Consider the following 13,174-nt stretch of genomic DNA (forward strand, 5'->3'; position numbering starts at 1 on the left):
GATGACAGGAAGTTTATAAACTCATCTGAGGAAGTTTTTTTTTTTTAATTTATTTTTGGCTGCACTGGATCTTCGTTGCTGCCGGCTTTCTCTTGTTGCAGCAGGCAGGGGCTACTCTTCCTTGCCGTGTGCAGGCGTCTTGCGGTGGCTTCTCTCGTTGCAGAGCACAAAGTCTAGGCTACGGACCTCAGAACCCGGGGCCCTCTGCATTGAGAGTGCAGAGTCTTAACCTCGGGACCACCTGGAAAGTCCTCAAGTAATTTTAGTAAGCTGCACACTGCTGTGTAATCAGCAAGCAGATCAATGAATAACCCATGACCTGTCCCTGGAAGCTTCCCTTCTAGTCCCCATTTAGTCACATCCTGACTTCTAACCAGATAGATTTGTTTTGCCTGTTTAGCTCCAAATCCTTATAAACAGAATTTCTCCTGAAAATGTAGAGTTTTATTGTCTTTTTCATAGGAGTTTCTTATATTATAAACAGCAAATAATTAGAATCCCTAAATAGCATAGCATAAGGATGGAAAAAGAAAATCAAGATCACAAGATTAACACATAGTTAACTACCGTGAATGTTTAGTCTGTTTAACTTGTTATTGAAATATAGCGTAAAAATATACATATAGTAAAGGGCACTATCCTTTTTGGTTTTTTGGCCACACCTCTCAGCTTGTGGGATCTTAGTTCCCTGACCTGCGCATTCGGCGGTGAAAGCACGTTGTCCTAACCACTGGACCACCAGGGAATTACCAAGGGCACTATCCTTAAGTGTACAGTTGAATGGATTTTTACATAAGTATAGACCCATTAAACACATATGTTTGATCCCTGACTTACCTAAGCTGTTTGTAAATTATTACAGTTATAAACAATGAGATGAACATTTTTGTGAATTCACTTAGTTTTCATAGTATATCATTTTCCTCAAATAAATTTTCACCAGAAAGTATCAAGTTAAAATTCTAATAATAGCTAGATTTGATGTGCACTGTTTCATTTCATCTTCATGACAACCCACTGAAGTAGGGACCTGCCGTCATGCCTGGAGTATACGTGAAGGATAGCTTGGGTCTGACTTCCTGCTGTCTCGATCCCCTCTGACCATCATCCTTTGACTGCAGTTTCTGCCCTTCTGCTCTCTCCCTGCTCCTCATCTGTGTCCCTCATCTCGACCCCAGATCAAGGAGCTGCAGCTGGTGCTGGCCGAGGCCCACGACAGCCTCCGGGGCCTGCAAGAGCAGCTCTCCCAGGAGCGGCAGCTCCGGAAGGAGGAGGCCGAAAGCTTCAATCAGAAAGTGGTGCAGGTGGGTGGGGTCCTATCCCGCACCTCCTGCAGCCTCTCTTCCCTGAACTGAGGGCGGAGACCCTGGCGGTCCTTGGGTTTTCAGAGGCAAGCATGTGAGGGGCAACCTGTGTCTTTGCACGCGTGCTGCACTGGTACTTATGCATTAACTGTGCTGGGCTGGAATCCCGGGCTTGTCATGGACTGTATGACCTGAGGCCCATCCTGTCTCCTTTTGGGGCCTCTGTGTCCCATCTATGAAGTATTGCCCCGCTCAGAGCTGAAGTTCTGCATTAGAAAGTCCATAGCCCTAGTTGGTAATCAAAATGGTAGTTCTGCTAGTAGAAATCATTTATGAAGCCCTTACTCTATGTCAGGATTGCAATGCACTTTCCACACATCATGTCCTTTAATCCTCATGTTTTCCCCTGTGAGGTGTCCCCCTTTTACACCTGGAAAAACTGATGCCCAGAGGGCTGAAGTGCTTTGTCCAGGACTCCACTTGCAGGGTGAGGTGGAGCTGGGATTCTAATCCAGGTTATCGGCTCCCTCTGATCCATGATACCTCGTTGCTTCCTAGGGTATTCATGTCAGCCTTCCTCACCCCAAGCATGGCCTTTGTTTTGCATGTTGGGTCACCCCTCCCTGCCATCATCACTCACCCTCCCAGGTGTCTCATTAAATGTGAGAGTCCACGTGAAACACTGGTGCCTGGTACAAGCTCATTGTGAAAAAGTGAAAGTGTTAGTCGCTCAATCTTTTCCGACTCTTTGCCACCCATGGACTGTAGCCTGCCAGGCTCCTCTGTCCATGGGATTCTCCAGGCAAGAATACTGAAGTGGGTAGTCATTCCCTTGTCCAGGGGATCTTCCTGACCCAGGCATTGAACCTGGGTCTTCTGCATTGCAGGCAGATTCTTTACCATCTGAGCCACCAGGGAAGCCCACCTGGGCTCATTAGATAAAGCCAGTGTTTTTATAATCAGACAGAGCGGGTTCAGATCCCAGTGTTTCTACTGTGATTGCTGCTGTTTTTATGAGTTTCCTTTCCCTGGAGTGGCAGAGGGAGGTGTTTGTTTCAACAGAATGAACTGCTAGTGATAGAATCCCCAGCAGGGTCACCACTAGGCACCACATATAATTTCTGCCTTTATCTGAGGCCTGGAATGGGAAGAATCGGGGTCCCCAAGACAGCTGGGGTGGCTCACGCTTTGGTCCCTCTTGCAGCTGAAGGAGGACCAGCAGAGGGCGCTCCTACGGCGCGAGTTTGAGCTCCAGAGTCTGAGCCTACAGCGGAGGCTGGAGCAGAAATTCTGGAGCCAGGAGAAGAACATGTTGGTGCAGGAGTCCCAGCAGTTCAAGCACAACTTCCTCCTGCTCTTCATGAAGCTCAGGTGGTTCCTCAAGCGCTGGCGGCAGGGCAAGGTTTTGCCCAGCGAGGGGGATGACTTCCTTGAGGTATGGTTCCCCTGGGACTGGGACTGGGGTGGGAATGGGGTGGAAGAGAGAGGAGGGGAAGGGGCACCCAGCTGGGTCAACACAACCCTGGGGCTCAGATCTGAGCCATCATCTTGCAGCTTCCATCCCAGCATTCGTTCACTCATTTGCATCAGTTTGTTGAGAGCCAGCTCTTCACTGAGTGCTGTGGCAGGTGCTGGGGATAAGGTGGTGAAGACTTGGTCCCAGACTCGCCAGGAGGAAGTCTCCTTGGGGGCCAGAAGGTCTTTACCACCTCTCTGGTATTCCTTGGTTTCCCTCTTTAACAAGCCTGAGTCTTCAGCTGGCAACCGTATCTGGGTGAATTTAATGATCTAGTTTTGTTGCTTTTGCATTATATGCAAATATGATACATATTAATGTTTTTGTAATCTTTTAAGGTGTAATTTATATACAGTAAAATGCACACATCTTACGTGTACAGCTGATGAAGTTTTATAGTATACACCCCATAGATACACAGTATAGCATCCCCCAGATTATAATGAGCACATTTCCAGTGCCCCAGAACATTCCCCAGTTCCCCAGGTGATATGCCCATCCCAGCAGTCAGCACTGTTCTGGCTTCATAAACACCATGGATTAATTTCGCCTGTTCTAAAACTTCATATAAAGACGTCTAGTCTTTTGTGTCCGGCTTTTGCTTAATAGGCATACAGAATCCTCCCAGATCAGGGATCGAACCCATGTCTCCTGCATTGACAGGCAGATTCTTTACTACTGAGATAACAGGGAAGCCCCTAATTTATTTCTAATGTTATCTTTGACAATGGTAATGGACAGTGACTCTCCATTTTTAGTAATAATATCAACTTCCTTTTTAATTTTATTTAAAAAATATTTATTTATTTGGCTGAGCCAAGTCTTAGTTGCGGCATGCAGTATCTTTAGTTGCAACATGTGGGATCTAATTCCCTGACCAGGGCTCGAACCCGGGCCCCCTGCATTGAGAGCTTGAAGTGTTAGTCACTGGACCAACAGAGGAGTCCCTCACCTTTCTTTTTTACATTTATTTCTTTAACTAGAAGGAGTAGGTTGACTTAAAAGCATCAGTGATAGTCCAGGTAGTATTTGGGTGTGGCAGGAAATAGGACAAGTGGGGCTTTGGGAATGTGTGAAGGTTGGGAAGGACTCACGTGGCCCGTTGGTCCCTCAGCCTGTGACGGCTACAGGTTGACCTCAGATCCTTGACCTCAGATCCTCATCCTCCTGTCACAGTCAGCCAGCGCGCTCACATTACTGGGAGAAGGGGACAGGTAAGGATGTCATACCTGCCACATCCACCTGAGTTGGCACTGCTCACCTGGCCTTTTGAGTACAGATACCTCTGGTCTAGACCAGGCTTTGCCCTTCTCATTCAAGCTACTCATTCCACAGTCAATGGAGACTAGTGGCCACCCCAGTGTTCCCCTCTCTGGGATCCCCTAGAGTAGCCTAAATGTCCCAATAGCAGGGGATGGTGGTTAGACCTGAATCTGTAGCAAGCATTCCCTCCCCTACCCCCAGCAGAGCTCATGATTCTTCTCACAGGCCACCCACTTACTCCTGAAGGGCCTCGAGAGAGAGTTGCTGACCAGTTTCAGTGGACATGCTCCCTGCTGCCCTTGTCCAGGAATGTCTGACCCAAAGGTGCCCCTATGAGAAGCACCCTGAAAGCCCAGCATGGCTGCTCCTTGAGCATGACTCTTTGTGACACCAGGCTACTACTTTTTTTTTTTAATCTTACCCATGTATTTATTTATTGGAATATAATTGCTTTACCATATTGTATTAATTTCTGTTTTACAACATCATGAATCCTGCATAAGTATACACATGCCCTCTCCCTCTTGAGCCTCCCTCCCACCCCTGGGTACTACTATTTGAAACCACTGTCTGCTTTAGGACTACCCCTCCTGTTTGGAAGTCCCACACAAGCCTCTGGATGGAGCCCAGTGTGGTTTGTTTTTTTAAATAATTTTTTTAATTTATTTTTTTAATTATAGTAAAATATATATAACATAAATTTTAACCATTTTTAAGTTTACAATTCAGTGGCATTAATTCACATTCTTGTGCAACCATCACCACCATCCAGAACTCTATCTTACAAATTTTTTTTTCTTTCCTTTTCATTTTTTTTTAAATTCTATTTTATTTTTTAGCTTTACAATATTGTATTGGTTTTGACATACATCAACATGAATCTGCCACAGGTATACACGTGTTCCCCATCCTGAACCTTCCTCCCTCCCCATACCGTCCCTCTGGGTCATCCCAGTGCACCAGCCCCAAGCATCCAGTTTTGTGCATCGAACCTGGACTGGCGACTCGTTTCATATATGATATTATACATGTTTCAATGCCATTCTCCCAAATCATCCCACCCTCTCCCTCTCCCACAAAGTCCAAAAGACTGTTCTATACATCAGTGTCTCTTTTGCTGTCCCATATACAGGGTTATTGTTACCATCTTTCTAAATTCCATATATATGCGTTAGTATACTGTATTGGTGTTTTTCTTTCTGGCTTACTTCACTGTGTATAATAGGCTTCAGTTTCATCCACCTCATTAGAACTGATTCAAATGTATTCTTTTTAATGGCTGAGTAATACTCCATTGTGTATATGTACCACATCTTTCTTATCCATTCATCTGCGGATGGACATCTAGGTTGCTTCCATGTCCTGGCTATTATAAACAATGCTGCAATGAACACTGGGGTACACGTGTCTCTTTCCCTTCTGGTTTCCTCAGTGTGTATGCCCAGCAGTGGGATTGCAGGGTCATAAGGCAGTTCTATTTCCAGTTTTTTAAGGAATCTCCACACTGTTCTCCATAGTGGCTGTACTAGTTTGCATTCCCACCAACAGTGTAAGAGGGTTCCCTTTTCTCCACACCCTCTCCAGCTATCTTACAAAATTGAAACTCTTACTCATGAACTCTTTATCCCTCTCTGTGCCTGCCCCTGGCAACCACCACTCTGCTCTCTGCTTATATGAGTTTGTCAGATTCCATATATAAGTGAGATCTTGTAGTATTTGTGTTTCTGTCTCTAGCTGATTTTGCTTAGCATAATGTCTTCCAGGTTCATCCACATTATCACAAATAGTAGGATTTCCTTCTTTTATAAGACTGAGTAATATTTCCTTGTGTGCATATGTCACATTTGCTTTACTCTTTCATTCATAGACAGACACTTAGGTTGTCTCTATATCTTGGCTATTGTGAATAATGCCCCAGTGAACACACAGAGATCCAACTTTCATTTCCTTTGGATATATACCCATAAGTGGGATTGCTAGATCATATAGGAGTTCTATTTAAAAATTTGGGGGAAACCTCTACACTGTTTTCCATAGCTGAAGCCCAGTTTTGGCAGCTAGGGAAGATGTTTTGCCCCCAGAATTGTCTACAGGCCATATAGCCTGTATTTTAAATTAGTTTGTTGCAAGCAAATTCTCTGTATTTGGTGAAAATCTTTGTAGCCATTTCAATGTACTGGGATAACAGAGAGAAACAGAAACTTACTTTAGGAGAAAAATAAGGTATAAGCATAGAATATGAAATGATATATATACCTATAATAAATAGAAACATACATACTTACTGAAATAGACATAAATAAATAAATAAGTGTAGGGGCTTCCGTGGTGGCTCAGAGAGTAAAGAATCTGCTTGTAATGCAGGAGACCCGAGTTCAATCCTTGGGTCAGGAAGATCCCCTAGATGGGAATGGCTAGAAATAGACATAATTAATAAGAAATAAACATAACCACCCATATTGTAAAATATATGTATATATACACACATATAAAATATGATATAAAGCCCAGTGTATAAAAATATATATACACAAATGCATAATAGCATACATACAACTATATAAATAAGGGGCTTCTCAGGTAGCTCAGTTCGTGAAGAATCCATCTGCCAACGCAGGAGATGCAAGAGACTCGGGTTCCATCCCTGGATTGGGAAGATCCTCTGGAGGAGGAAATGACAACCCACTCCAGTCTTCTTGGAAACTTCCATGGACAGAGGAGCCTGACGAGCTACAGCGCCTGGGGTTGCAAAGAGTTGGATACAACTGAGTGCACACACACTCAGATGCATGGGCCCAGGGCCCAGGCGTACAAGTAACAAATGATGCATAGTCATACTTTGAAAGAAACATATATGTCCATGTATGCAGAATTGAAACTGTGTTATGACTTCCCTGGTGGCTCAGACGGTAAAGCGTGTGTCTACAATATGGGAGACCCGGGTTCAATCCCTGGGTCAGGAAGATCCCCTGGAGAAGGAAATGGCAATCCACTCCAGTACTACTGCCTGGAAAATCCCATGGACAGAGGAGCCTGGTAGGCTGCAGTCCATGGGGTCGCAAAGAGTCGGACACGACTGAGCAACTTCACTTCATGTGAATGATAAACCCTCATATACTGAGTATTTACAGTGTCCTGGGCGCTGTGTCAAATGCTCTCAGTGGATAATTGCATTTCACTTTTACACATACCCTATGGTTTGGAAACAAGTACTGTCCCCATTTTACTACAGATAAAGATCTTTGATTCCTTGTCCTCAGTTCGGAAATCCAGAAATTCTGAGAACCGTTTTGTTGAGTCTAACTCAGATGGAAAAAGTTGACCTGATATTCATTTGGCAGCAAAACCTTTATTTATCCCATTTCATTAGTATTCACATGTTTGAAGGGGAAATACTGGTGTTGGTGAGCACAGGGTGTCACTCCAGACGGGGCTGTTATATAATATACAGTGTGGGTACCGTATTATCTTTCTAAATCCCGATTAATTCTGAATTCCAAGCACACCTGGCCTCAGAGAATTTCAGAGAAAGAATTGGGCACCTGTGTATCCAGATAATAAAGTCTGCATGTTGGACTGCCCTGGTAATCCGGTGGTTAAGAATCCACCTGCCAGTGCAGAGGACATGGGATCCCTGGTCCAGGAAGATTCCACGTGCCACGGGGCAGCTAAGCCTGTGCGCCACAACTACTGCAGCTCTCACACCCTGGAGCCTAGGCTCCTCGACAAGAGAAGCCACTGCAGCGAGAAACTCAGGCACCGCCACCAGAGAGTAGCCCCTGCTCACTGCCACTAGAGAACATGCAGCAACAAAGACTCGGCGTGGCCAAAATAAAATGAACAAATAAATACATTTGTTTAAGTTTGTATGTTTAGATACTGGTGACCAAGGATGGAACTGCGTGTTTTCTCACATAGGCCCTTCTACCCGCACATACTTCCCAGTGCCTGCCCTGACCCTGGAAACGTCTTCATTTGGTTTTTAGGACACCATATTCTCTTGGTTTTCTTTCCACCTCACTGGTTGCTCCTTCTCAGTCTCCTTGGCTGGACCCTCCTTTTCTTCCTGAACTGACCCCTTAAGGTCACAGTTGCCAGGGTTTGTAGCCCTCAGGCCGCATCTCTCCTTTTGACCTTTGCCTACTGCCTTGGAAAGCTTGTCCAGGCACTTGGCTTCCATGGCCTTTCCTGCACATTGTGAATCTATCTAGAATCTACAGAATCTGCCCCAGCTGCACTGCCCAGCCCTGTCACCACCCCCATCTGAACCATCATCACTTCTTGCTTGGATTATCACTGCAGCCTCCTATCTGAACCATCATCACTTCTTGCTTGGATTATCACTGCAGCCTCCTATCTGAACCATCATCACCTCTTGCTTGGATTATCACTGCAGCCTCCTATCTGAACCATCATCACTTCTTGCTTGGATTATCACTGCAGCCTCCTATCTGAACCATCATCACTTCTTGCTTGGATTATCACTGCAGCCTCCTGACTGGTCTTCCTGTTGTTGCCCTAGCGCCCTTCCACCTCGCATCTTCTATTCGAAACAGGCAGGTACCGGGCTGCGTGTACTCCACGTGGATGGTGCCCCCCTGGTGCTGTGGAGCTCTGTTTCTGTCCTATAAAGTATCCCAACACAGCAGCCAGAGTGATCTCACAAAATTGGAAGTCAGGTCAGTGTCACTCCTTAGCACAGCCCTCCTCTGGCTCCCACGTCACCCAGAGTAGAAGTGGAAGTCCCTACAACACCCGGTCAACCCGTCTCGGTCCCCGTACCTCTCACTTCCTGGCTCTCTTGCTCTTCCTCAGACAGACATGTTCCCACCTCAGGGCCTTTGCATTTGCTGTGGTCGTTCCCGGGAATTCTCAACCCACAGGTCTTCACGTGACTTATTCTTTTACTTCCTTCAGAACTTTGCCCAAATACTACCTCCTCCCTGAGGCCTTCCTTGACCACCCAGTGGAGCACATCCTGGCTCCTTTCCTGGTTCTCCTCTTCTTCATAGCACGTATTATTATGGAACATTTCATATACTTAATGACATTTCATGTGTTTCACATATCTGTTTGTTTTATTGCTACTGGAATGGAGGCTCAAGGGGACCAGGGTTTTTTGTCTTGCCCACTGACATATCCCCAGTTTTGAACAAGGACCTGGTGCATGGCAGATATTCAATAAATATCTGTCAAATAAGGGACTTCCTTGGTGGTCCAGTGGTTAAAACTTTATGCTGTCAATACAGGGGGCACAGGTTTGATCCTGGATCAGGGAACTAAGATCCCACATGCTGCCGGGCACAGCTAAAAAAAAAAAATTGTCAAATGAATGAATTAATGAACAGTAAATAAACACCCTCTTCTTCTCCTTCTCTCCCTTCTTGAACTAGCCCTCGTCTCCTGGACTGACTCTGGACTCCTGTCCAGAATCAATTAATAGCAACCCCTGCCCCCAGGAAGGGCCCCGTCTGTCTACCCAAAGCTCTGGTTGCCCTTATCTATAGTTAAGAGGGCGCCTTGTGGACCTTTTAATCCAATCACTGTGCCTCCTTTGACAACAGAGCTATTTCTGAGTAGTTCTCAGGGATGTCTCATGGTCCTTGGGGCAGAAGAGATGGTTGTGGGGTAGGGGAGAGGGCCAGAAGGACCTGACTCTCTAGCTATGCTCCTTGGCCTGGACGATGCTTAGGAGTAAAAGTTAAATTTTGGGAAATCAGTGCCTAGCTGGGGTGCCTTTGGTCCATAAATCCTCATACTTGCTTCCTGCCTGTCTCTTCAGCCCCCTTTTTATCTGAGTCACTAGTCTGTATCCTCTCCACCCGAAGGTTAGACCCTCAGGCATGATGCTCTGCCACCCCCTGATCAGTGTGTTTTTTAAAAAATAGGTAAATAGCATGAAGGAGCTGTACCTGCTAATGGAGGAAGAGGAACTGAATGCCCAGCATTCTGATAACAAGACTTGTGCAGGGGACAGCTGGACCCAGAACACGGTGAATTCTCAGCCCATTTCCAGTCCTGTCCTGTCTGTCTGTTCCTCTGTCTGTTTAGTGATCATGTCTTGCTGCTTTCTCTGATGGCAGTCCTCCACCAGGGACTAGAGCTCCAGAGGGTCATTGCCTGGTCACTGGCCCCAGATGCTCAGTACTGTGCGGTACGTAAGTCATTCCAGGGCAGTGATAGAGAGTCAGATGATGGATTGTGGGGTCACAGGTAAGACAGCAGTTAATTCTGTTCAGCGCGTAGGGGATGGTATTACAGAGAAGGGGTTTTAGGTGGTAGGTTTTGAAAGATGAATAGGAGCTTGCCTAATAAAGAATGAGGAAAAGGCCATTCTGTGCCAAAAGAACTGTGTATGCAGAGGTGCGGCGAGGTATTCTGAGACTGGCTGCAGCTTGGGATGCTCGTAGTGGGGTCAAGGACAGCAGGCTGGAGTGAGTTGTATGAAGAAAGGCCTTGTGGCCTAGGATCAGGAACTTTCAGATCAAGGAAGGGGGTAGTGGAGCAGTGGGATCAGGCTCCCAGGGGTACCCACACTAAGCTGGGTTATAGGTGGGAAACAGGTCATGTGCCCAGGAGAGAAGATTAGGCCAAGTCAGATAGTCAGGTAGACTCCAGGGTTCAGATGCTCATCTGGCCCCTGGTGGGTCAGAGAATGCAGGGAGAAAGACCCAGGCCTAGATGCTGCAGGGCCTCAGAGAAGCCAGGGTCCAGCTCAGCTTTAGGCTGAATGATTGGTGTAACTACAGAATTTTGTGTTTATGTGAAGCTGGGGCATGTGTAAGCCTTGGAGGGGGCCTGGGCTGGGCTTGTTATGCCTGTTTTATGAAGAGATGATCCAGAGCAGCAGATGATCTGAGGCCTGGTAGAGTCCCAGACTGAACTCTGGATGAGTTCCCAGTCCAGCCTCCCCTCCTTGCCGCTCTGAAAGTTCCTGACTGAGACCTTGCCCCCATCTGTAGCCCAACGAGTACATCAAGACACTGGCCGACATGAAGGTGACGCTGAAGGAGCTATGCTGGCTGCTCCGGGATGAACGCCGAGGTCTGACTGAGCTTCAGCAACAGTTTGCCAAGGCCAAGGCCACCTGGGAAACAGAGCGGGTGGAGCTCAAGAGCCATACTGCCCTGGTGAGTGTCTCACCAGTCAGAGACATCCCTCTCCTCGTTCCTGTCTCTGCCAAGGTCTCAGCTGTCAGACTGGGAAACAGGATGGCAAGCCATGCTCCTAGAAGCATAGGAATCACTTTACTTACTTTGTGGCCCAGAGAAGGCAAGAGCCTTGACTAGATCACACAGCAAGGATACCAGAAGCAGTGGAGGCTGGGGGTCTCTGGGCTAGGAAAGGCAGGTGAGGGGTTGGCAAAGGAGCCTGGGGGCATCATGGGCACCTTTCCCACACCACAGGCTCACAGGTGAGGCCAGAACACTTAAATGCCTGTCTGCACCTGACGGCATCTTCATCCTCACACCCAGACTTCTGTGGCTTGCTGTCCTTGTAAAGTCCCCTTAACTCTCTGCTACCCGGCCCTGTTTTGCTCCGTCCACTCAAAGTGGGGGACTCCCCTCTCTACAAGCCAAATTATCAAAGAACCCTTAACCAGGAGCCCTGGGTATTTAGTCTCTGCTGTGTGCACCTGGCAGCAAGTTAGCTGCCCTCTACTGTGGTCTGAGAAGTGTGAGGGTGGCTTCCTCCCACTCAGAGTGCTCTTACCAGCCCCATCCTGCCTGCACGGCCCAGCTTCCTCCCCACTGCCCCTGCTTCAGGCTGCCTTCCCAGGCGTCACGGGCCCCTTGGAGGTGGGTACACTGGCTATCTTTGTTGGGCAAGTGACAAGACAGGCACAGAGGAGTTCAGTTTCTTCTCCAAGATCACCCAGCTAGTAAGCAGCAGACCTGATCCTCAGTCCCCAAACCTTTGCCCTCCTGGCTTCTCATGACCGTGATCCCCGCTTCTTCCCAATTCTCAAACTTCTGGCTTCCCGGTGCCACCATTCTGTTCTCCCAACCTTCCCTGCAGATCTCACAGCTCCCTTCCCATCTGCACTTTCCAGTGTCCACTGTTCATACTGCCCCGAAACCCCAGCCATTGCAGCGGCCCCTCCCCCATGGGAATCTGACTACAGCCTGGGGTGTGGGGTGCCTTGATTCTTCAGATGGCATCTTTACCTCCTGCTCCCCGCTCTCCCGAGCTTGGGACCAGGAAAGCCATTACTCTTGAGTGATTCCTGCACACGTTTTTTTTATGTTTAGACTGTGCATATCTCCCACTAACTGTAAACCCTGGTAAGTGTTGATGAAATATCCTGAGAAGCAATAACTAGGAACTTCTGCCATTGTGTAGCTATGTCACCTGGGAAGAGTAACCTCTCTGAACCTCTTCCCCCTTGGTAAAAATATCAAAAATGGTAGTTATCTTGCTGAGTTTTCTTGAGGATACACATAATGCCTGAAAAGCCCTTAGCACCGAGCTTGGTGTGTAGAAACTGTGCCACACAAGCTTTGATTGTGAGAAGAGACTAGTTCTAACTGAAGGGGTCAGTGACGGCTCCTGGGTGACGGGGTCCTCCGAGGAGAGGACCCTCCTCCCTTTGCCTACCCTCTGCTGGTGCCTTGGAGGGAAGATCATGGGAGGGGACGGCAAGGGGCCTCCCAGTGCCAGCTACCCAGTTTGCTCTTCCTTCCCCAGATGGAGCTGAAGGCTGGGAAGGGGGCTGGGGATCGGACAGGGCCTGACTGGAAGGCAGCCCTGCAGAGGGAGCGGGAGGAGCAGCAGCACCTCCTGGCCGAGTCCTACAGTGCGGTCATGGAGCTGACGCGGCAGCTGCAGATCAGTGAGCACAACTGGGCCCAGGAGAAGCTGCAGCTGGTGGAGCGGCTTCAGGGTGAGAAGCAGCAGGTGGAGCAGCAGCTAAAGGAGCTGCAGAATCGCCTGAGCCAGGTGAGGCCTGTCCCAGCCCCATCCGCCTTAAGCCACAAGTGGGGAGTTGCTGTGGGCACAGACCAGAGGGAAGACTCCTTCAGGTACTGCTGGATCCGTGTGCTCAGAGACCGTGGTAGGGACCAGGTCTTCCTTCCTGCTGGTCTCATAG

At 47.7% G+C, this 13,174-nt stretch overlaps 1 protein-coding gene across 3 annotated transcripts in view; it reads left to right on the plus strand.

The window, feature by feature from the left end:
- The window catches only part of MTCL2 (microtubule crosslinking factor 2), a 71,508-nt gene that overhangs the window by 46,929 nt on the left and 11,405 nt on the right, over positions 1–13,174 (plus strand). The window contains exons 7-11 of one of the 3 annotated variants that reach the window (XM_086331951.1): positions 1,179–1,304; positions 2,509–2,739; positions 9,972–10,076; positions 11,046–11,213; positions 12,772–13,023. In XM_086331951.1, coding sequence (XP_086188077.1) covers positions 1,179–1,304; positions 2,509–2,739; positions 9,972–10,076; positions 11,046–11,213; positions 12,772–13,023 — 882 coding nt within the window. Of the gene's footprint in view, positions 1–1,178; positions 1,305–2,508; positions 2,740–7,584; positions 7,900–9,971; positions 10,077–11,045; positions 11,214–12,771; positions 13,024–13,174 lie in introns of those variants that run through there. The other 2 variants (XM_086331952.1, XM_086331953.1) reach the window with 2 other exon arrangements.

This window comes from Bos grunniens, chromosome 13 (assembly GCF_055505025.1).
Source record: "Bos grunniens cultivar Pamir isolate PY7600 chromosome 13, Bosgru_T2T1.0, whole genome shotgun sequence".
Lineage (NCBI taxonomy): Eukaryota > Metazoa > Chordata > Mammalia > Artiodactyla > Bovidae > Bos > Bos grunniens.